The 24,214-nt window shown below is 50.1% G+C and overlaps 7 protein-coding genes across 7 annotated transcripts; 2 read left to right on the forward strand and 5 right to left on the reverse strand.

Moving 5' to 3' along the window:
• Positions 1-522: 522 nt before the first annotated feature.
• KY384_001249 (uncharacterized protein) lies at positions 523-1,404 on the reverse strand (the record flags this gene model as incomplete). Its single annotated transcript, XM_044809780.1, has 2 exons — positions 523-1,002; positions 1,198-1,404. The coding sequence occupies 2 exons, from the start codon at positions 1,402-1,404 to the stop codon at positions 523-525; spliced, it is 687 nt and encodes a 228-aa protein (XP_044673687.1).
• A 3,091-nt stretch (positions 1,405-4,495) lies between these two features.
• Positions 4,496-6,853, forward strand: KY384_001250 (uncharacterized protein; the record flags this gene model as incomplete). Its single annotated transcript, XM_044809781.1, has 4 exons — positions 4,496-4,687; positions 4,938-5,552; positions 5,966-6,353; positions 6,828-6,853. 4 exons carry the CDS (start codon positions 4,496-4,498, stop codon positions 6,851-6,853), a joined length of 1,221 nt encoding a protein of 406 aa, XP_044673688.1.
• Positions 6,854-7,005: 152 nt separating this feature from the next.
• KY384_001251 (uncharacterized protein) lies at positions 7,006-8,094 on the reverse strand (the record flags this gene model as incomplete). Its single annotated transcript, XM_044809782.1, has 1 exon — positions 7,006-8,094. One exon carries the CDS (start codon positions 8,092-8,094, stop codon positions 7,006-7,008), a length of 1,089 nt encoding a protein of 362 aa, XP_044673689.1.
• Positions 8,095-9,712: 1,618 nt separating this feature from the next.
• Positions 9,713-12,898, forward strand: KY384_001252 (uncharacterized protein; the record flags this gene model as incomplete). The annotated part of the gene is made up of 2 exons (XM_044809783.1): positions 9,713-10,025; positions 10,077-12,898. The coding sequence occupies 2 exons, from the start codon at positions 9,713-9,715 to the stop codon at positions 12,896-12,898; spliced, it is 3,135 nt and encodes a 1,044-aa protein (XP_044673690.1).
• Positions 12,899-13,006: 108 nt separating this feature from the next.
• Positions 13,007-13,894, reverse strand: KY384_001253 (uncharacterized protein; the record flags this gene model as incomplete). The annotated part of the gene is made up of 2 exons (XM_044809784.1): positions 13,007-13,493; positions 13,605-13,894. 2 exons carry the CDS (start codon positions 13,892-13,894, stop codon positions 13,007-13,009), a joined length of 777 nt encoding a protein of 258 aa, XP_044673691.1.
• Positions 13,895-17,890: 3,996 nt separating this feature from the next.
• KY384_001254 (uncharacterized protein) lies at positions 17,891-20,321 on the reverse strand (the record flags this gene model as incomplete). Its single annotated transcript, XM_044809785.1, has 3 exons — positions 17,891-19,469; positions 19,586-19,746; positions 19,830-20,321. 3 exons carry the CDS (start codon positions 20,319-20,321, stop codon positions 17,891-17,893), a joined length of 2,232 nt encoding a protein of 743 aa, XP_044673692.1.
• A 2,550-nt stretch (positions 20,322-22,871) lies between these two features.
• On the reverse strand, positions 22,872-23,436 carry KY384_001255 (uncharacterized protein; the record flags this gene model as incomplete). Its single annotated transcript, XM_044809786.1, has 2 exons — positions 22,872-23,009; positions 23,050-23,436. 2 exons carry the CDS (start codon positions 23,434-23,436, stop codon positions 22,872-22,874), a joined length of 525 nt encoding a protein of 174 aa, XP_044673693.1.
• Positions 23,437-24,214: the final 778 nt, after the last annotated feature.

Here is a 24,214-nt window from a genome sequence, read left to right on the forward strand (position 1 = left end):
TTCACGGGGGCTACTCTCTATTGATGCTGCGTGTTTCTGAATCAATCGACTTGAAAGTGACCTGTACCATTCACTCTAAGCGTGGTATATGGTTGAGGCCGTGCGGTGAGCATTGAATGCTGAGTTGTCTTGTTCGCTTCTTTGTATCAAATTTCCTCTAGGTTGATAAGATGGAGGTTACGCATGATCTTCGCACGACAATATTGATAAACAGTATCAATACACGATACGCGATTTTGTAGCCCTAGTCAGGCGGACTGAGCGGCCAGGTATAATCTTGAATGTAAACAATGCTTGGAGACCTTGGGTCTTTATGGAGGTTCGAGTATGAGTATATGTGACGTGATTCCAGATACCAGCACTGCACCCGTTGGAAGATGTCATCACCTAGGTATCTAAGTTTAATGCTTTGGGGAAGATTATGCTCGCTTTTTCTGTTGCAGTTGAGGTAACATCGGATACTGTCCCCTTTTGATATCTTACGACGCGGGATTGGAAGAGCGATTTGCAATCCTCTATTAGTCATTGTATACAGCCTTCTGATTGAATGCGAGAGTTGGAAATCACTGAGAATGTCTCCAGATCCTCCGAAACAGCGTGGATGGGGTGCAAGCAGGCCGGATCTTTCTTCATCCGAAATCCAAGCAAAGATTGATTCGTCCGACGATCGTTCATGATCTCGATCTGCAACCTTCGAAATGCCATCCCTGCACCTTCGCCGTAGAGTAGGGACACATTGACCCCGAAAAGCCCTAGGAGGCAATAAGCAATGTCCTCTTCCTTGCTCGTCACACGATACGAGGCCCAGCTCATTCTCTCTGCTACACTGGCAAATTGAATTTCCCTTTTCGGCTTTGGATACAAAGCTCTTTCATAGTTCGAAAATAGATAGTGGCATGCAATACGCGTTATTTCCGATACATCTGTCGCATAATCTGAGAGACTTCCCATCTCATTCCAGTCAGCATCGAAAAACAGTATCTCTTGAGGCGCAAGAAGCTCCTGTAACGTCCATCCTCTTGAGAACCAATCACTTTGACGAAACTGAGCTAGTGATTCTGGAAGATTATCTTTCGAATGATGTACATCGGCAAGATAAACATAGCAAACTTCACTAGCTCTATACCACTTCCACATGGAGTTCATCGATTCAGTCAGCTCTGCACTACTTCTTTTGTCGATGCAACAAGTATCGACCCACGCCCAATCGAAGCCTTTGTCCGCAGCCAAACGACAGAAGTGGCGAATTTTGGATAAGCCCAGCCCTTCCAGCGCTGTGCCTTTCTGCATCTCTTCGTACGAGACCTCTTGCTCGCTCCACCGATGAGAAAGAATAGCATATTTGAGGCCATGATGGCTATTGATTTCCTTGAATTCAGATGTTCGAGTGTTCAAAAGACGCATATTTGCTCTGTGGAATGCGCATCCATCAGGAAAATCAAGAGTCTCTGCTGTTTGTGAGCGATCAGAAACTGTAGTTGGTAAGGCGCGCTTCGCCTTTTTTGGAAAAGTTGTGCCAAGCCTTGCGTCAGCTGTAAATGCTACAAAAATATCAGCCCATTTTTCAATACTCGGTAGTACTGTACTGATGTGGGTCAGGGTCGAAGGATTCCAGGCAGGCTGCGATCCTCTCCACTCCACCGGATGACGAAGCATGCTTTACGAATCCGTGTTCTCAAAATCCTACGAATTGTATGAGCCAGTAGCAATATTCCACGCTTTCAAGCTTCTCAACTCATACAACAAGCTTCCTAATCATGACCTCCTTGATGAAATGTGCACAACACCACCAAGCAATCAGGCAACCCACATATCTGCTGAGCCCTGCTGCAATCCTCCATTTGCCACGCATTCAAACATGTTCCTAGCTTATCATTGGCCTCATGTTTCTGGCTGCCTGATCTCTGCCCTTCCTCCACTCATCTGAGAGCCCTAGATATAAATAGAAGAAAACGCAATACGTTCCACTCCCTCGGTCGCCGAGATATTGAGTGCTGACCGACCTGAAACGTGCATGAAGGGTGGTGCTGCATGGCGTGAGAGCACGTGAGGCTTTACATGTACTCAGTACGTAGCCCGTAGAGCCTTATAATAAATCAGGCGTCTTCAATGCCTTGATGATTGCCCTCTGCAATGTAACTCCAACCGAAGGACTTTGAGGCACAGCACGGGCTTTGGGATGGTTTCAGCTTCGCGCTAGTGTTTGCCAAGGCTTGGCATGTCCTCAGAAACTTTTCACTTGGATTCGTTGTTTTGCACCTCCAGCGTCCCCGTCTTTGATGGATGTTTGGGTTACATCTCCGGTTCTATGTGGATGAGCTTTGATGCTCGTCAGAGCTCACTCCGTCTTGTTCGGAGTCCCAGGCTCACGCCAGAACACAGTGACCATGTCACCGCTTTGCTACAGTCTTCTGTAACTCCGAATGGCATTGACATGAGCGGGTTCGGCTCTCACAGGCCTGCTGCCAGTCTGTGGGGTGGTCCACCACAGTGTTTGCTTCCTCATTGATGTGCTCTTCCTGTCCTGGATTTCTACACCTCTCATGCATATCAATGCGAGCCTCTACTTCTCAGTACTGCATTGCTCTGGGTTTTGACCTTCCATGGTCCCGATTGACAACATGCGTCGACACTTTAGCCTTGAGGAGGTCGCTGCTGACAAGGCTTATGATGAGAACTTTTAGGGAAGCTGAAGACCACCCCTTTACCCACACCCTGTCATTCACCCCGACGGCCCACGGAGAGAGGTGGTTACCCTCATGAGTGATCCACGAGATGCTCTATCTGATAAAGAGACCGAAAAATTACGGCATGGACAACGCTTTTGGCCACAGGAAAATGGGGGAAGCATACCTTCAAACAATGGATTGTGGTTAAAGAGCACAGGGAGTCTTGACAAGGACCCGGCACGATTTCAAATACCGAATAGCTACAATTCTCGCCTTTGCCATGATTAATCTCATCGACTCGTCGTCCATGTCAAGTCCAACCTGCAGCTTCCGACGACCCCGCCCCCTTCCAAATACAATCCCCCTCGTTCAAGACCCTCACATCAATTTCCACGGAAAGAAAAAGAGCGTATTCTACCACTACCACAATAAGCTACCTCTCCACGTTGCTGGCGATGGCAAAGAGTTACCAAGAACACAATCTGGCTCTTCCAACACCACATATTCCGCCCCACCTTCTGTACCGACAGCTCGCCGCCCAAGGGCTCTCTCATCCTCTCTCTCGTCTTGAAAGACTACCACATCCCCTTGCGTTCTTTTCTCCCCTAATGCCGTCAACCCCGCCGCCTTTTCACGACACCACTTCGGCACCCTAACGGCCTCTGAACCTCTGCGCCACAGTGGGGACACAAAGCATACACTCGTGTGGACCAAGAATTTCTATGAGCACGTCCCGATGAGGAACAGAAGTGATGAGGAGGGCATCATAGTCGACATTCTGTGGGACCTGGAGTATGAGTGCTGCGGGCAGATTCTTGCCTAGGCAGGTCATTATTAGTTTTAGAGCCAGTCGGAGGTGATGAGACGGATCTCTGCATGAGATGTCTGGCCTTGCCTCATGGTGTTGTTCGTCCGTGGGATCTTTGTAGAAAATAAGATAAAGAACAAATTGAAGAGCATGGGAAAAGGGGTGAATTGAGATCCATAAAGGGAAAAGGAAGGCTCTTCAAAAGAGGGCCGAGGGGCTCAGGCGAAGCAATCTCATACCAACACGATTATTTGGTGGAAGGAGTAGACTGCACCTATGGATAGAGGCGTCAAATAACCCCGTTGCCGCCCAAGTAACTCGTTCTACTTCCGCCGGCTCTGGATTTCATTCCGATTATCCTTTCCTTCTGGCAACTTGTCCGTGTGGCAAATGTGCTACCGCCTATAATCTTGTTGCATGTCCACTCTAGTGCCGAGTTTCATCACCTGAATACGACTGTCAGTGTCCACAGGTCACTGTGCGCGATTCAACGTGGCGGAGGACATGATTCGACCCTGGGAGGCCTCTATGACCGACAGTGATCAAAATTTCGAAATGGAAACCCTCAAGTCGATTTTCTGTCTTAGTAAGGAGTGCTCGTCTTGACTTGTGGCCGAGGTATATGATTTACTCGTGTGAAGGGGGTGGGCGAAATTAGTCTCGCGTCACTCCCGCACCCAACTACGCCAAATTGGTGACGCGAGACTAATTCCCTTGACTCTCGGGGGGGGACGATGCAAAATCCCTTCAGCCTTGCGAGCGCCTACACAGTGATCGTCATTGCATGACACCCTTTCCTTAGGGCGGAAGGATGTGCTTCGAGCTCAGCTCCGTCTTTCTTCAAGAACCTTCTTCTCCATTCTCGATCTATGTATTGTACTTATACAGACACATCAGAGCTAGGTCTGTAGTATTGGGATGCTCGACGCTAGTCAAGCGATTGCGAACAACAATATAGCATTGTCAAAGCTAGATTCATTTCCGCCAGATCTGTCGTCGGTAAACCTCCTCCGACATCATGTCTACAAACAATGCTTCAACCACTTGTGGCTACCTAAGCGAGCTAATTAATTACATCAACCTTCCTTACGAATTGGAGGCCATCAATCATAGCTATGCTTACAATTGGATCAACGAAAGCTATGTCAAACGCAAGGAACCACCACCACCACCCACGGCTGTCCTTGATCCCGATATCTCTGGGCTTGGGGTACGTGTATCCACATTTACACATCTAATGTCCCATACCAGATGGCTGACCCCAATGCTTACGCTTCTCAGGTCATTTTAGCATTCATTATTTCCGCTTATCTGACCTGGGCGACGGTAGCGATTGGCTACTGCTGTGGATGGCTCGATGAGCGCTTATTAGGCGATCTTGATCGGCGCCTTCTCAAGATCAAGCCACGATCATCCACAGTATGGAGCCCATTACTAAGGAGAGTCGTCCTTATCGTGAGGTACGTTTTGAAGCAGATTATACCTCCTTCTTGGCACCGGCTGAATTTACACGCAGTGATCAGCAGATCATCACGGGTATTGCCATCCTCGTTGCTGGCTTTGCTAAGAGAAGCAACATTATGGTGTACGATTGGCAATTAGTAACTTATTTGGCGTGGATGTCCTCAGGAACACATCTAATTACACTCTCTGTTCTTCGTATTTACCTACGCGAGTATCCGCAGCTTCGGATGTGGAGGATTTGTGGAATGCTGATGTTATTTGTGATGCTTTTCGTTGCCATCATGCCGACCGGTAGCAATAACTGGTATGAAATTGTTTACTTTGAACAACCAGTATTAGAGAATGTCAGCGAGTGCACCAGCACCTTCATTCCAGCGAAATGTTTTTGGAATAGCAAATTTTGGAATGCCTGGAGATGGGAAGGAGCACTTTCATATGCTCTCTTAATTTCGAACTATGTCATCAGGGCTGGCGCACTATTCGAGCTAAATGGGCAACGCTTTGAGCGATGGCGACCTCAAGTAAGGATCAGAGCTGCACTCGACGCAACTGTCAAAGATCTTGCGATAACCTCTAACAAAGCATGGCGGAGAGCTGGATTTCCGCAAAGAGTCCGCTATCACGCATTAATGATGACCTACTGCACGGTATTGGCTATCTCAGACATGTAAGTACGCCCAGCACCAACGAATTCCTACATCTCTAGTTTTCAGGCTATATTGCTAGCCCATAGACGTGATGAACGGGTCTATTTCTCTAAATCTGGCCACTCTTAAAGAAACGAACTGACTCTTCTACTTCAAAAAGACACCATTCATTCGCAGCACCAATACTCTGGGTCTCCTTCAGTCTCATTTGGGGAACGCTCGTTATAATGAGAGCGCGGCGATTCGTTGCGGAAGAAAATAGCTGGGGCTTTGGTCAAATAATCCCACTGCTGCTGCTTGCGTTGCCACTACTTGCAATGTTCGAAGCATTCTACGGTCAGTGACTCTGAAATGAATTCTAGTGATGAATCACTGAGCTACATGCAGAGGTTAAGAAACCAGGAAGCCAGCCTAATACGACAGACACAAATGACACCAACGGATGCCAACCTAACATGATTCAATTATCATCACCAGAACATGCTTCGGAGACTTCTCCCATCTTACCGAGCTTGCCCTTGGAAGAACCATTGTCCAGAACAGTTTTAGAAGCAACAGTGCACGGTGACCAAAGTGTACTCAGCAGCAGAGAGGACCCCGCACAGCCCCACTCACGACCATTGATACAGTCAACTCAAGGCATTCAAGCGGAAGCCAATGCTGACGAGATTGAGTTGACGGGCACGTCTTCCAAGGGCAACAGTGATCCTCTCGCACTTTTACATCCAGAAACAGGACGGCTTGAGGCCGGCATAAGCGCCGATGGTCAACAACGACGCTGGAAAGGTTTTCGTCAAGACTTCTACGCATCCAAATGGTTCAAGGGGTTAATATGGCTTATTTTATTTGCGAGCGTCTGTGTAGCTATAGCCATTTTCACTTCCTTCTACCTTGAATTCGATTTGTTTCAGGAGGACGGGATTTATTTCTGGGTCTTTTGTATAGTTCCGCCGGTTGGGATCGTCGTTTTGTATGTCCCTGCTGGGGTCTTCTGCAGCAAGATTTTTCGACAAGTATAAAGGATGCTTTTACAGGATTCCTACGTCGACGAAGCAAAGGCTGTGAGGGTGTCAGAAGAGCAAGTATGGTGTATGCCCTCGCGTAAATTCGTTCTCTATGGAAATCATAACAGACAGGAGGGGTATGCGGGGTTCTACGCTGAGGCTTCTCTATATGGGCTGATCTTACACTCCTTTACAAATGGGTTTGACCGCACGCACAGGAATTGGGATGGTAAAGTTTATACGAAGTCTGATGACATATGACGAAGAAGCTAAATATACACACGTTCATACATGGTCTCAAATGATCTCCCCGAGCTCCAAAGTCTTCCATATCAAGGAATGACATTCGCGGCACAAAGCTGCCCAAAAATGACCAAGAATACCAGATCTACCACTCGGCGCGCCTTCTGCCTTCACCAACGTCCAGAATCATAATCCTGATCGGTACTCCTCAACCCAGGGTCTCGATGAACGACCTTCCTTGGTGGCGTAGAAGTAACTCGATCCTGAACAAAAGATCCCTGCTGGTGCTGGGAGTAAGCTGGAGTCGAATGCCGAAAGTCCAGTAACCCGTGAGAAGAATTCGATTTCTGTCCATCTTGGCCCTGGGCTTGAGCATACCACTTAAGCGTCCATTGATCGGAAACGGCCACGAAAGCAGTTGCCAGTAAAATTAATGGCAAGATCTGGCTAATAGCAAGCCAGTCGTTCTCCGGATTGTTCGTACGACCGGGCTTTATCCATCCTGATTGGTTAACCCAGGTTTTCAGACTGTAAATACGCACAAAGGCGCCGACATTGACGGCCAGGAAGACTATGACGGCTTGAACTTTGTAAAAAGCTATTCCGAGACTTTGCCAACGTGTATATGTCCTGGTCGACCCTCTGTGATGCCTGTCCCACTGGAGCTGCCAAAGCGTTCTCCCTAAGCCTGCGATCAATCCGACGAAATTGAAAACGTAAATGACGAGCTCCTCAAATTGCCAAGGCTTCATGGGGTAACCTATCGTCTGCTTTTGCGCCTCGGTATAGCTTCGATAGAAGTCGGCGAACTCAGAGTCCAAGAAGCAGGTTGCAGGGAGGAGTAGTGCACTCGATGTCATACCAAGCGGTGGTTGATACTCTGGAAAGTCCTTTCGACTTCCCTGGTAAATGAGTAACTTCAACAGATAGCCAAAGATGACTGCAATGCCCACGACTCGGAGCAGTGCCGATGCAGGAGCTTTCCAATACTCTCTCACCAAGGAGAGCGAGAGGACAAAGTTTGCACAAGAGATCAGACAGATGTTTATGGCGATGACATAGTGGTAGGCGGACATCGAGCATTTCTGAATTAGCCAAAAGTCAAGGCCATAAGCGATTGTTGTCAAGGTTTGTGTGTCCGACACTGCCAATATCAAGGTTCGGTAGGTCACCATCCAGCGTATCTCTTCCGTCTTGAGATCGTTCGGTGAAGGATAGGATAGTCGACCGCTGCGCCACTTGAGAGTAAGGCGTAGCATGCTGACGAGGGCTCCTGGAAAGAGACAGATGGCGGTTATCATTAATGCTAGCAAGAACTGACGCCTGTCAGTCATACTCAAACGTTTGGGAGCGTCGCTCAAAGAAGCGTTGTACCCCAGGCCCAGCAATATCAGGGATAGATTCAAGTTGCCCCCTTTCGTATGGCCCTATCTGTACAACATTGGTGTTTGCATCCCATGTGATATTGCATTTTACAGTGACGTTCAAAGCTGCGCAAGCTTGTGCGGTTCCGTTGAAGGGACTTGATGCATCTTCGCTAATCGAAGTGGTCATCTTAAGGTGTGAAGTGTATACTTTTGATATTGGGGCGAGACTTGCAACTTACCAGAGATAAGCTGTATATCTAAAGGGAAAGAACTTTTACGAAAGAGAAGACGATGCATGGAACGAGGTCAAATCGAGACATTGAGGGATAGATATGTAGTCGATGGACTTGCTATACCCAGCCTTATCACGTTGAAAATTCGCATGATCACACAACCTCTTCTTCATGAATACAACCTTGCGCGATGTGGATTATGGTGTGGCAGTCAAAGCCCCGCGGCGGACGTTTTAAGGTGAAGATCGAACCCATCTACTCAATAAGCAGCTTATTTTAGAATGCAGTAAGATGTGAATGGCCCCCTTTCAAGGGGAATGCAGCTGAAATCCCTGTATTCTTGGGGCGGGAGGGGTTTGGGGCGAGTAGAAAATATGACGATACTTTTGGAGTAGTGAGACGTTCATTCTCATAATGGAACTGGGCTACGATGTCCCCAGGGTTCGTCAACGTGGAACTACGGTGACTGAGGTTTGACGGCACGTGAAAACATGCTGGCCAAGGTTGGACGGTATGGACCGTAGCCTTGTGCGAAGACTTCTGACACATATAATATCAGAGGGTGATCAGATCAGGAAGTCACAGCCCAGCGGTTGGTAGGGGCATCAGGCGGGGCATCAGGCAGGGCATCACCACACTCAGCAGCACAGGGGTCAGATTGCTGAATATGGGGGCCGTTGGTAAATAAGGCTACAAACATTTTCCAGATCGAATGATCCAACATGCTCTTCAGTGGTGCTGGTTTATGCGAGTCGTAATGGAAGGGCAGCCATCAGCCTGAATGCTACTATATCAGTCAGATTTCGATGCCAATATTGCCAAGATATATAGGGCTGAGTCTTCTCTCCAGTCACCAGAGCGAATGACGTACCGTTAACGTCTATGTTCCTTTTCTTTGCTACTATCGCATATGTAATCTGCAATATCAAACTCGGTTACAGGACGTATTGATCTTAGGGTTATAGGCGGATCTGACCACCACATAACGATGTCTTTGCCGTATTAAAATGTAAATTTAGCCGCCCGACCAGATCTGCCTTATGCAGGCCTAACGACTGATGGCGAATCACAGCAGTCCACGATGGAGGGGTTGTGCTATAGGCTACTGACCCGGTCTGTCGTAGACTCGCCCACCGTGCTCAACCATGCTCTTGTCGACGACCTGGAAGTATCCACAACCTATAGGTCCTCACGTCAGAATAGTCGGAGTTGATCTCCTTGAAGCCCGAGGCTCCGACAGCAACATGTGCGAAGAATTCTATTCGTAGCCTGACACAATGCTCGAGCCTTTAATTGCTGTCGGCTTGGCAGCAAACATCATCCAATTTGTCGACTATGCAACCAGACTTTTGTCCAAGGCCGGCGAAATACGTCAGCACGGCTCTTCGCTGGAAATACGAGACCTAAAGTTGACCACGGAGGACCTGAGAAAATTAACAAGCGACATTGAATGTTCACAAGAGCCCTTATCTGAATCCCTTACCAGGCAAAATCAAAATCCGAGCGTTCAGAGTAATGGAGGCGGCTTTAGTCGGGATGAGGTCTGTCCCATCATCAACTCCCTCCAAAAACTGCATAGAGATCCTGCTAGTGAGCGCAGCTGAAGAATCGTACGTCAATAGGACCTCGGGAGGCTTGCAGCGGGCTGTAAAGCTGTGTCCCAGGAACTAATTGCGGCTCTCTCTGATCTGCAGTCTACCACAAAGCTCTCGCGATGGAAGTCTATACGACAAGCGCTGAAAACCACATGGGGAACTGACAAGTTAGATCAGACTTCACAAAGACTTCAAAACTTTCGAGATCAGCTTACGTTGAGAATACTGGTGTCCTTTCGTAGCGACGCAAACATTCAGGCAGCAGTACATGATTCGCGTTTCGACACCTTGGAGCAAGGCTTGCAAAGCATCATTAGAGACTTCATGGACGAGAAAGGTGTGCTTATGACGGAGTTGAACCGGCACACGGACACATTTGAAAAACGACAAGACAGGATTGAGCACCTTCACCGCCATTATTTCGATCAGACAATCGCTGCAATACAACGATCCCATTCTGTCGATCCTATCTATCTTTCTCGGCCAAATGAGGCCTATTATCAACTGAAGGGCGGAGATCAATCACAGATTCAACAAGCGGTGCTCGACCATCTTCAATTTAGGCAGATGAACACACGCATACAAGATGTTGCTCCGGCTCACAAGGATACCTTCCAATGGTTATTCGACGAAAATATCGCGAGAAGACCTTGGAGCAGCTTCCTTGATTGGCTCCAGTCGGGATCTGGTTGTTACTGGATCAACGGAAAGGCGGCGTCGGGGAAAACAACACTTATGAAGTTCATCCTGTCGCATCCAATGACCAAAGTGGCACTCGCGACGTGGAGCGGAGGTGAGCAGGTATTGATACCTTCTTTTTTTTTCTGGAATGCTGGCATTCTGCTCCAGAAAGCTCAAGTGGGCCTATACCGAGCAACCTTATTCGAGGTTCTTTCTTGTCATAAAGAGATCATTTTTAAGATATTTCCCGAGCTCTACCACGAAGAAGCACGGCGAAACCAGCATCCACAACTGCAATCCACTATACAACCCCTCTCGGACACTGAGCTCAAAGTGGCATTCATGAAGATGTTAGATCATATCCCATCCCGCATTTGCTTCTTCATTGACGGTATTGATGAAACTGAAGGCGATACTGCCGATATTGTCAGCCTTATCAAACTCGTAGCGTCAAAACCAATGATGAAGGTTGTCGTCTCAAGTCGTCCGATCTCACCATGTGTCCAAGCATTTCAAGACTGCCCGAGTCTTCGATTACAAGACTTGACTATGAATGACATTCAAGCATACGTCAATGCTCAGATGTGCGATCACCAACTTATGAAACAGCTCTTCCTCGACATGCCACATGCGGCAAGAACACTTGTGGCTGAGATAGTCACCAAGTCGTCTGGCGTATTCCTTTGGGTAATGCTTGTCGTGAAATCACTCACTCAAGGATTGGAGAACCACGATAGGATCGAGCATTTACAACATCGACTTGGGGAGCTTCCATCAGAGTTACATGATATATACAGGCTCATGTTAAGCAACTTGGAACCCTTATACCGTCAGCAAGCCTCAAAATTGCTGCAAGTTGCATTGCGACATCATGAATCAGAGACACTCTATCCACTCTTGCTGATGCGACTCGCTTGGGCCGATTTAGATGATCCAAAGATAGCTACAAAGTTGTATCACGACAGTAACGAAGTGAAAAACATAGGAGATTTATGCGAGAACATGCGCGTTCGGCTTCAGAGCTGTTGTCGTGGCTTGTTGGAAGTTCAGGGCCATATGTCGCAAGGCACTTCCGTTGGATTCCTGCACCGAACTGTCATTGAGTTCCTCAGCGAATGTCAGAACTATCAGTATTTACAAGACCTCACCAAGGATATTTCTTTCGATCCTAATATCTCGTTGCTGAGCTCCTCCCTAGTGTGGCTGAAAGGATTCCTTGGTGTATGGCCGCCTACTCGAATGAATGAACACCACGTGGATGATATGCTAGTGGCTTTACTCCACCGAGTCGTGATCATCTTCATGTACGGTCGATTGGCTGAAACCTCCACAGGTAAACCATGTCTAGATTACCTCCGTGAGTGCGATTCTGACATAGAAAATCATTGGGAACATATATGCGCTTTGCAGCACGGAAAAGCAAAGCTCAACAAGACTTCGCACTGGGCCCTTGCCATGACTAGATTGAACAGGTGCTGGCAATTCGTGCACTCATTCCCGTCCTTGATGGCGGCAGCCGGCCTCGGTTTGTCACTGGACCAATACCTGAAGGAATCTCCGGAATGTCTTTCTGACCTGTCCAAACAAGACCTTCTCATCGATATCGTATACCACTTCGGTGAAGATATGGATGATTACGTCGCCGCTCATCAAATCTCCGTCGTCAAAACCCTCTTGAAGCACTCTGCCGACCCGAACAAACCGACAGTCGACAAATCAAGCGCATGGACGTTTGCCCTATTGCACTTCGACGACGCCATGAGCCCCGCTAAGCTCAGCCATTACCCAGAATGGCAGGGATTGGTCGGCGTCCTCCTCGAGATCATGGTGGAGCACGGAGCCGACCCGAACGCTGTTCAAAGCCGCGTGATTTTCCCCAATACAGCTTCGCGTTTCCTGGAACACTCTCCTACCGCACTATCGATCGTCCAATGCTCCATCGCAAATCTTAAACAGATTCGCCCGACTGGCTCAGAGGACCTCGACTGGTCTTTGCTCGTCAAGCTTATGGAGGATAGAGGACGTCAGCATCAGGATAGGACACCTGTGGACGAGCCTCTGCGACTCGCTTGTCATTCAATTATGGCAGATAAGTCTGCGCAGGCGCAAGCGCGGAGCCTGCAGAACTTGCAGAGCCTGTCGTCACAACGCAAGTGGTGGAAGAGACGCAAGTCTGGAGCACGTTGATTGGGAAGGCGGCTATGGCATATTTTGGTAATCTACACAGCTTCAATGAGACTGACTCTCCCAGCTTACATCATATGTATCGAAGTTACCGACTACCTACTTCTCCATCTAAGTCGAGCCACTTCCGCACATCTCGTTAGATGCTGCAGAGGTGTGACATTTTTCACCTCTGTCCTCCGCACCGACGGTGACAGACACCATGCCAGTTTCGGCTCCGATGTCGATATCGGCCGTTCCGCCGTTGCCTTGGAAGGTACCGTATAGATCGTCGAACACAGCGCTGCACCACGTCGGGATTCTGTCATGAACGAACTCTCCTCCTACCTGGAACGTTATCTCTAAGACCAAGATGCAGGCTTCGGATTGGCATCTGCCCCGCTCAATGTATCTTGCGACCGACGTGAGAGCATCTGCGCCATCTTGCACCATTTGGCAATAGCCTTGTTTGGCTCGATCGTAAGTTTCCTTTGGTACTGTGAAGCCTGATCTGACGAGGGCTCGATCATGCATGTTCCAAGTTAGGCGTCCTCTTCGATCAGGAGCTGGTTGGACAGAAACGTCATCGGATTTGCAAGCACCGGCGTTCGGGTCAGCTCTGTTGGACGGGTGTCAGTAGATTATCATTGATGACGAATTTTGTGTGTTTGCGACAACGACGGCAGTGAATCATTCAACAAGAAGCCTGAAGGGATGTGAGAGTACTTACGTATACGCCCAGTCCGTATAGCTGGAACTGCCACCAGATGCGCAGCCAGATGTCTCCTTGATGAGCCCACTGATACATTCTGACAAAGGGAGGTTTTGTTTCGCCTTGCCAATACTCTTGACTGTAAAGTCCCATCGATTCTTACCATCGGGTAGACACGCATGACGCGACGCGCCAGCATCGTAGGCACCTGTCAAGTGATTCGTACAGATGTCGTTGATCTTCGAAGCGGCCATGTCCTTATCTCCGACCTGGCCACCGTCGCTGTAGCAACCGGCGGAGACTTGCATTGCCAATGGCAACACAATCCAGGTCGACAAGAGAGTGGTATAGTGCATGGCTTTCAATGGATTCTGAGACTTTCAAAAAGTCGAAAACTAAATGAGGGCAATGATTGGCGAGATGGAAAGATTGACAAATTTCCGGAGACTTCAAAAAGACTGGTATGCTGAAGTCCTATGAATCGTAGCAGAAGTGACGTTCTTTTATACACTTGTCTGGAGCTTCGCCTCGAACCCATCAATAGAATCTTGCTCTTGGGCTTCTCAATTCATGCTTTGGTTCGACACAACGGCGACGGTAGAAAATGTTGGTTTAGGCGAAAGGATCTTGAACACGCCTCTGAACCAGCTACGGCGAAACGTCTCATACCATGGAGGCACTGCATCTGAAATTATCGAGGAGAGCATTCTGAGACTATGAAGTGGTAAAATGCGCGCCGCCGAAGAAACCAACTGCCAAGATAGGCGTGCTCATCTTCAGGAGCACTCGAATCTTCACAGATGAGGTCTGTTTCACCCCAGATTATGTCTGACACAATACGCCTCGATCCTGCATCTGACATACATATGCGACGTACTCTAAGTCAATATTTTCTTTCCAAGCGAGCTTACTTTTGCCGTGCCGAGTATACACAGCCCAGTGGGAGATCGAAGGAAGCTTGGCTTTGGGAAAATGATTTCCAGCAAAAATCAAGGCACTTTGCTGCCCACCTGATTGCTGCCGCCCTGATCGCCTGCAGGCCTGACCAAGATCAGTGAAAGAGCCATGGGCTGTTCTGTTGGAAATGGGACCTAAATCAATCAGCCTTCACGAAGAGAACGTGCAAAGAAGCCCTTTCCGTTGAATGATGACGCAACCGTATGCCGCCTTTATGGGATGATCCTTCCAACAGCTCCGAGGAACGAGTCTGGAGATCTTGACACAGCCTACCACAGAAATTTTCGATCATGTTCTGATGCTACCGTTGACTCGCCTTTTTGGAGGCGTCTTTCGCGCCTCCAACGCCGATGTTTTGCAGAAGTTCACAGTCGACTTGCGTTGCACCTGCTATTATCAAAAGTTTAGATTACGTTCAATGTCGACTTTGGAGACGTGCAGTTGTGTCTCTACGAGAGCAGCTCATTATCCGATAGATCGGCTCGATAGTCAGGAGAATGGCACCCATTTACCGAGCACAGCAGTCGATCGATTGAGATACTTGCTCTTTTGGAATTGTATGTCTAGTAGTGGGGTGGATCTTTGCTGTTTCGGTGTCCTTTGATCCGGTTGAATACTATGTCATTGCAGAGACCAATATAAGGACTGAAAGGGGCCGTCGTGCGTCTGACGGTTCACCATTTCTGGACTAATGTTGCCGACGTTTCTAACGAGGTCCAGCCTACAAGGCCCTGAGTCTCCAATGACAAAGCTTATGACAATCAAATCGTCGACATAAATCAGACCTATTGCCTTCTGATTTAGCCTGAAGCAGACGAGAAGATCAGTCTATCAAATGTTTATACCGAGTTCTCCCATAATACCTACGTCCAGATCAGCACCTCTATACCTTTATTCCGCTAGCTGCTGAACGAAGTCATTGGAAAAGGCCACAAATGAATTGAGACGATGCTTCAAGATAATGCGAGTTTCGCACCCCCTCAGCATCGCCGTGCAGCGTGCATGAGGTTATCCTTCGCTCCAAGTATAAATCGAGCTTTGAGCGAACACGCTCAAAGACGAAGATGACATTCGTCCAATGTGGATGCATCAACGGGCATGTTACTTGCACTTTAGTCCGGCCATGCAGGGAGGTTCTCGAACTGGGACCTCCTGAGAAGATTGTAGACTTCTTTGAAAAAGCCTTTGGCAACGGACGCACGACACCGGTTTTGTAAGTTCATGCAAGTTCAAAAGACTGAAGACTTCCGGTTTGGGTGATTGTTGGTACGACATGAACGAATGAAAGCACTCCAGCCGGATGTCTAATCTTGCATATAGCACGGTGCATCCGAACTCGCCCGATAGCGCGACCTTCCTCTTTCTCTGGAATCCCAGAGCAGCAATTGCACTCTCAACATATCCCGAAGTAGACGATCCGAGGATCTACGATGGTTCCCTGCATAGAAGAATAGCATGTGGCGTCGCGTGGGATGCAGGTCAGCTCATCCCCGTGGGAGACCCAGGGCTGAAACATCGGACACCGAGTACGCCAGATGCTGCCTCTAACATACCGATGATCCTATCATTTTCACCAGGGGCCCCATACTTTCAGCGCTGACCTCATCCCTTCACTTACTCCCCCTATCTTCTTCGGCCGCTCGAGAATCCTTAAGTACAACCTTTACGGGGAGCGCGCACTCCCAAAACCAGACCTTTATCCCACGCACTCCCCATCCCACCAATCCACATCATCTACACGCTCCTCCTCACCCACCTTCTTTGACCTCAACTCATTCGCAACTCTTACCTCTTCCCATCTTACCACCACTATCACCACCATCCACCACCACATCGACGGACCACTCTACAACAACCCGCCCTCCCTACCATCCCCCCACCATCCCTCCACCGCTCACCACGCACGCCCTTCCATCAACACCCCACCCCACAATAATGTCCCGCCTCTCAGTCTCCTCCCCCTTCCCGATCCCGCCAACCCGCCCCGCCCGCCCAAACACCCCCACGCCCCCCATCCTCCGCCGGCAATCCATAGCCTTCACCTCGCAAGCCTCAACCTCACTCCGAAACTACATCGCGCAGCCGGCGACCAGCACGATAAACGAGCGCGGCACCTCCCCTGCCTCCCCCAATCTCGAAATCCCCCGACGCAGCAGTAGACGTCTTGCCGGTGGTGTTGGCAGGGCGGCTAGCTCTCGGCAAAGCAGCAACGTTAGTGGCAGTCGTGGTGGTGGCGGTGGTAGGGGTGCAGGCGAGGGTGAGGGTGAGGTGGAGGGGAAGGCTGTAAGACCCAGCATCAGCATCAGCAACGCACGCGACAGATTCATCAGGGATCGTAAGGGCGTGCTGAATCCCACGCCGCCTGGCCCTTACGCCCCCCCCAACCCGTACGCCGTCTCTTCTTCCAACCCGTATGTTTCTTCTGGCTTGTATGCGGCACCTAGAGCCGCGCCTGCGCCTACCGTGCCGATGAATAGGAAACACTCGCGCCCGAGCACGAGTAGTAGTAGTAGCAGTAACGGTGGCAGTGGCAGTGGAAGAAGTGGTAGAAGTGGAAGTGGGGGTGGTGGGGGTGGGGGGAGCGACAAAGAAAACCACGCGCCGCGGAAAAGGGGGGAAAGGGTTTTCACTGCGGAGGCTCATGGGGTTGAAGAAGAGTGATGATGGTGGGGGAAGGGGAGGAAGGAATGGAATAAAGAGGGCGGTGGTGGGAAAAAGGTGATGCAGGGAGGAGGAGGGGCTGGTGGTGGTGGGGCTGGTGGTGGGGGGGAAATGGGCGCAGGGCTGAGTGAGAGGAGGCGTGGGGAGGGGGAGAGGGAGGGGGGAAGGGAGAGGAAGAGGAGTCGTGGGGCGTTTGGTGGGATGGGCATGGGCATGGGAAGGGGGGCCAAGCCGGTTTTGAGTAGTCGGTTCTCGGATGGGTAATGTAGGGGATACCTGTGGGAGCGGAGGTAGGGGAAGGAGAGGGGCGGTGTATGATAAATGAGGAAATGTCTCGAAAAGTAAGGTTGGTTTATTCCCATAGATTTGACGACGGTAAAGGGATGGGGTGGACTCCACTTCCCCGCCCCGCGGGAGAGGGGTTGACGATACCATCACCTCCTCCATACTACCATCACATCGCCCGAGGGGGACGTACAGTTTAGTTAGTCTCGATGAACGCATTAGAGTCTTCTGCCTCCCCATCCTTCCCCCTCCCTCCCCGTTCAATTAAAAAACTATCATCGCACACAGCTTTTTCACTGGATGGAATTTTGAATCGTAGAAGAATCATCATCAACGTCAGTATCTACCCTGAGGCGTGAAACAGCTGCAAGAACCCCCCTCCCTTCTCTAATCGTACACCATCATCGAAATTCCCCCGCATAACAAGCCCCCGCGTCCCCCGAGGCTACCATCGCCTCATACCCACCGCTACAATCGACCTTCCCCTTGCCATTCCCCACCCCCTTTCCCGCCCCCTGAGCAGGCCGAGGAAGCCGCGCTGCTGCTGCTGCGATGCCGAGGGGGGATCCTGCTGTTGTTGTTGTTGGGTTGGAGGTAGAGGACGTGGTGGAGGTGGCGGTGGAGTTGCTATTACAGCTGGGAGCGGGAGCGGGAGTGGGGGTGGAGGAGGGGGAGGAGGTGCTGTTCTGGCTGCTTGCTCCAACACTAACGATATCGGTGACGTTCTGAACGGCTGTCGTGCCTGCAGTGCATGCACCGCTAGCACCAATCCCATCGGTTCCGTTCTGAGCCGCTCCACTGCCAGTAGCACCAATCCCGTCAATTCCGTTCTGAGCCGCTCCACTGCCTGTCGTGCTAGCAGTTCCATCCCCACTACCCCCGCTTCCACTTCCTCCTCCTCCAGCAGCAGCATGTTCCGCACTCTCCCTCAACTGCTGCGCAGCTAAGTCCGCTGCATGCTGTTGCGCTTCTCGGGCCTGCTGCGCGGCGTAGTCGGCAGCGTGTTGTGCGGACTCGCGGGCGGCTTGGCTTGTGTCTGCGTTTGAGGGGGTGTTGTCGGTGGTGGTGGTGGGCAGGGTGGTGTTGCCTGAAGCAGCGTTGGTGGAGGGGTTGTAGCTGCTATCGCTACCGTTGAGGGCAGATGACGAGGATGAGGAGCCAGAGCCAGAGTTGGTGGAAGCTTCAATGCCAGTGGACGTGTTTGTGCCGGAGCCAGTGCCAGTGCTGGAATCGGAGTCAAAGTTGCTGCCTGAGGGGGAAGAAGAGGAGGAGGAAGTGGAAGGAAGAGAGGAGCTCGTGCCAGAGCCAGACCCTAAGCCAGACCCTGAGCCAGTGCCAGTAGAGGCATCACCACCAGAACCAGAACCACCTCCCCCAGCAGTAACATCACCCGTGCTCCCACCCCCTGTACTTCCACCCCCGCCACTAGCAGGTAATCCAGTCGCAGCAGCGTTCTGTCCACCCGCAGGCTGCGACGAAGCGGGTAGACCACTACATTTCGGGTCCGTAGCCCCGTTCGCGAGAACATGGGAGCAATAGTCCTGCAAGCTGGTGCAACCGCCGTTGCCGCAGACGTCGCTGCCGATATAGTCTGTACCGTTGCTGTTTGATGTTCCACCGATAGTTGTTGTGCTAGAAGTTCCGTTCGTAGCTGTGCCACCCGTCCCATTCGTTCCTCCCGCTGCACCGCCCACAGCAGTAGTTCCATTACCACCACTCGCACCAGCCATGCCCGCGAAAGTACCCTCCCCATCCCTCGTCTGCTCCACCTGCTCAGCCATGGCTTTACAAGCATCGATCTCCTTCTGTTGGCCTGAGAGGTCCGCTGTCGCGCCCTCCCCGGATGTGGTGGGACAGTTGGACGACGAGGAGGCGGGTTTGCCGGAGAAACCTTGCCCGCCGCAGATGGGTGACCAGTCTGGCTCTGCGGAGTTGGCGGTCCAGTCGGGGTAGGATTGGATTGCATCGCCTTGGCAGGAGCTGGGGGGTGTGGTTAGTGGGGGGGTGGTTGAGGGGAAGGGGGTGGAAAGGGGGAGGGGAAGGCGAGGAGGCTAAAGAGAAGGGCGGGGGAGGAGGGGGGGGGGGGGCCGACTTACGTGTTGTAGGCGCAATTGGCGTATCTCATGTTCTCGGGATACATGACTTGGTTGATTCTCATCTGGTCGGAAGCAAAGTCGCCTGTCTGGTCTAGATTATTGTAGAATTTGGGCATGGCAAAATGGTTGCCGTCGTGATCGTAAGGGGGCTGAATCATGCCCTTCGAACGCGTTAGCTATGCTTCCAGCTCGTCGGATGAGCGATGGTGGAATGGTAGATACGCCATGTTGATGGGCAGCTTACATCGTCCCAACAAGATCTGAAGAACCATATCGTTGGGTCTTTGAAAGCATCTCCATCCAACCCGGGAATCTGCTCAGCTGGGCGACTGTCACCCCCACTGCCCGACCAAATTTTCACCTTCGTGCGGTCGATCTTGATGTCGCCGGGCTGCTGACATGAATTCGGTTTGCTGGGGTCCGTGCTGCAGATGTCGGTGACTTTGAGCATCATGTCTGTCTTCCAGTCTTCCGTCCAGAAAGAGATACACATGTCAGGACGGCAATATCCTTTATTTGCCATCAGTACTTGCATCGATTGTGCTGGGCCCAGAGACTCACGATCGAGAGGTGCATACTTCAACCAATATGGATGAATCGCTACGTGGCTGGTGTAGTAGGCATTATGAGGGATACCGCAGGCGCTTTGCTTAGGATCATCAACGCCGCCCTGATCTCTTTCCTTGGATGTCAGTAGGCTACAATCCGAGGAAGACATGGGTTGACTGACGTCCATTTGTCGGAAACGCCATCCGGCGTATTTCCCTCGCCTTTGCCGTAGAAAAGCAGCTTGCCACGATTTGCACGCGACATCGGTATCCCGCCCTTTTGATTGACACCGTAAGGACCATTACAGAACATGCTGCCCTGCGCGTCTTTAATTTCCCCGTCTCGCCGTTTTGCTCCGTTTTGCATGGCAGAGCTGGCGACTGATGCCTGAGTGGTCCCACTCTGAGCTAGGGCAGATCCACCTGAGACTTGAGCAGCCCCATCTTGGGCTTGACGGCGGTTGTGTTGTGGAATCTTCAAGGCTGAAGCGAATGGATATATCAGTGAAATGAATGATAAGCAAAGTGCTGTACTGGAGCACAGCAAACGCATTGTCAAAAGAGTGAATGGGATCCAGTCCCGTAGAAAATACTCAGCAACACTCTGAAGGAAGGACTCTGCGGAAGGGGAAAGTCTTCCAAGAGCGACTCGACATCTGAAATAGTCTGTCCATATGCACACATTGTGAGACATCGGCCCGTTTCGTTTAATCTCCGTGATTGCATATGAGACCCCTTGGAAGGGATGTCGGTGTTTCACACAAGGTTGGTAGGCGCCCGTTCGTGAACTCTCTCCTCACGGGTCATGACATGTGCTCCATCATCTGGTTGACTCCGAGCTCGCTCTTCCTCCTGTTTTGCTCGGTATCGATGATCAGAATTGTTGCCTTCGCGTCGGATTCATCCAGCGTTTGGACGGTCCATTGGACCCACAGTTGTCCAGGATGAGATATAGTGGAGAGGTGCCGAAACAATGTCGCTTATAGAGCCCGTGTTCCCTATAACCATGAGTTCGAGGGCATTGCTGTCAGCATTTCTAGGGCCTGAAAACATGAAGCTGATCGTCGGGCGAATTAGATCGCTCTCTCGACCGCCGTGTTGGTGTTCCAGTAACCACGACTTTTGCTATTCCGAACCTTATAGTGATCCGATGTGACAACACGTCTCTGTATAATTGATAAGTCCGAGGCTGGTCTATCAATGCAATTACGGAAAGACGAATGCACTGCCTCAACAACCTTTAATGGTTAACCCTGAATGTGGGTCGCGGAAGGTCGAGCAGTGCACATGAACTCCACGTCAACTAAACCATTTTAGCGTTCGAATTATAAGCCATACAATGTAAAATTCCAGCAGAGAATACTAGATTGACCTGATGACTTGAAAAGGCAAAGGTCGACTTGCGAAAACGACTGGAAGAGCACGTGCGACAGTGGCTGATAAAGACCAGAATGTGACCCAGGACAGCGAAATACACGTCCATCTCTTGTAATATGTGGAAGATGCTTTGATGTATGGAATGATGAAAAAGGCGACTGCGCGAGTTTCGCTTGCATTCTATGCCGACCGCTGTAACAGCGTATGTACCATTCCTTTCTTGACTGCAACGAAGCCTTGCAACATTCAGCATCAACACATGCTGAGCGTAGCCCTGCAGGAAACTCCCAAGATTCTTCTGTACAACCGTGGCGGACGGACGTCGCACTCAACGCAATAGTCGGCCGAATTTTGCACCAACAAGGAGTTCAGCAGAACCCTATGCTGCTCGCTCCAATGCGCATACCTCCCATCAACTCGAGTAGCAAGCTAAAGGCATGTGCAATGCCCCAGGTATGCAGCCGCAGGGCCTTCGTGGCCCCAGCCCTTGCCTTCTTATAGCTCGTACTCCGGTCCTCAACAAATCCAATTCTACTTGAGCACAGCAAACGCATCGCAATGTAAAACGCGTAGCGTTCATTCTTTTCACCCCATAGACATGTATCGGTAGACTCGTTTCAGCTTCTAAGGCTTGTGATCATGGGTAGGAAGAGTCGTGGGTAGAGAGGGCCCAGGTAGTGGGGGATAGAGGGGACGGCAGGGACAGAGCGTAGGCGTAGTCTGATATCATGTTGGCTCTTCAACTGCAGCGCGGGGTCCCAAGTTGTCAAGGCCCTGGGACGTTAGCATCGTCAAGTACTGGCAAGGCAGTGAAGGGTAGCGAATTCTGGAAGATCACGAGCGTCTGCGGGGAGTGGTAGGCTTTCGGCTGAGTTGCAACGGTGAACCATGTTGGCAAAGCGGTTTCACTCTCGAACATAGCTTTAACTTATGCCTAGGCGTCAACTGGTTTCTATGGTTGATTGCAAGATAAAGATGTTCGCAGGTAAAAAGACTTGAGGCACAAAATTCGAGATCAGTGAAAGGCCGGCAAAATATTGTTCCGGATCCGATCCCCACTTTCATTTCAGGAGATGTTTTTGGCATCTTCATCTAGAAAAGCGGTTGTTGAAAATGAATGTTTCGTTTTATAAGTGTTTTGTGTTTCAATCACGGCAAGTATGCTACCACCATTAACGACATTAATAGTTTACAGTCTTCTCACAATCATGCAATTGACACATTCATTATTGATCGGAAGCCCCTTCCTAGGCCAATATGGGCTCAGGCAACAAGCCAGGAGCGATATCCTCATCAAAAGTCAAATATTCATTCGCTTGTCTAATTCCACTGCGTATTTTCCTTTGGCCCAAGATCCGCGACTACCAACCATCGACCTTCAGTCTTATAAATCTTTTGAAGTTCACGAAACGCTTCTCTCCAGATTTGCCTATTAGCCCTAAAGATCGAGAGATCCCTAGGTCTGGATTCAAAATCCGTGAATGAGTCCCACCCTCCCCCTGGAACAGTCAGTATCAACCTGTATATCAGGACGCGAACTTCGGGAGGGAGTTCCAAGAATGGAAAGGGCGGTTGATCGTCGGACATTGTGGACCTGGATTCTTCCGTACTAGAGTCGCTTGTTTGAGAAGACTCGTTCTCGTAGTCTTCCCAGGGATCTCCCGGATCTGAATATTCGGCGTCTTCCCGAGACGATGAACTTTCTTTTCCGTCGCTTTCTACTGGACGTACCTCGAATGTGCCCTCTTGATATCCAGAATCCCACGAACCATCTTCAGGAGGTTGAACACAATGTTCATCCTGCTGCTCCGAGGCGGAAGGATTTGGCTTCTGCTCATCCTTAAGTTTTCCAAAAGACCAATGTGGTGTTTTCACGACCTTGGCTCCTGAGCCTGTCTTGTGAAATTCCTGGTCTTTTGGCGCCATTGGAGGAGAGTGAGAGTCAATCGAGCGTGCTCGAGTCTCGAAGTCAGCGACTAGAATTTGCCTAAATTGTATCAAAGTCCTGTGAGACAATTCAAGTATTAGAGATTCTTTTCTGGTCAATTGAGATCCGGGATAGCTGCAGAGGACGATCCAAAGACCATGCCAGCGAGAATTATATATATTTAGCGACATACTGTTGGCTTTGATTGACAATGGAAGTATCAAGATCAAAATGGTCTTGAAAGAACAATGACCTTTGTCATTCTAGTGGCTGTGTCGAGCATCGGTCTCTCATTGTTACCAATGCGAGCACGGCCGGTTGGGCCTCGAAAATAGCAGTACTGGCCTGAAATAGGTCGTTCGACTGTTGAGGCTTTGATCAAGAGGAGGCTAGGCTTTGCTATGAGCGAAGTTGCACGCTCATGCTCAACGACCCTAACCTTGTACACTTGCTTGAGCGTCTTGTATCTTTCGAAAGAATAAAGTCGTGCATCGACTACATTCGAGGTTTGATCAGAGGTGCGCAATTGGAGTTTAGTGAACTTGTTTCAAAATAATTCGTAACGGGTCAAGAGCAAGGTCCAAATCTATCGGACTCATGACGGACGGAATACGTGACTTGCCCTTAGTAACATCACCACAACATATTGACGATCCGTCAGAAAACACCCACATATCTATCACTGCGACACAGCGTCCAAGCCAAGGCGCGTTTCAAGGTGAAAGCCACAAAGGCCATAAATAAATGGGTCCTGACCCTTAATGGTATAAGTAGACG

This window comes from Bacidia gigantensis (genome assembly GCF_019456465.1).
Source record: "Bacidia gigantensis strain McMullin 20006 chromosome Unknown contig_125, whole genome shotgun sequence".
In the NCBI taxonomy this organism is placed as follows: Eukaryota; Fungi; Ascomycota; class Lecanoromycetes; order Lecanorales; family Ramalinaceae; genus Bacidia; species Bacidia gigantensis.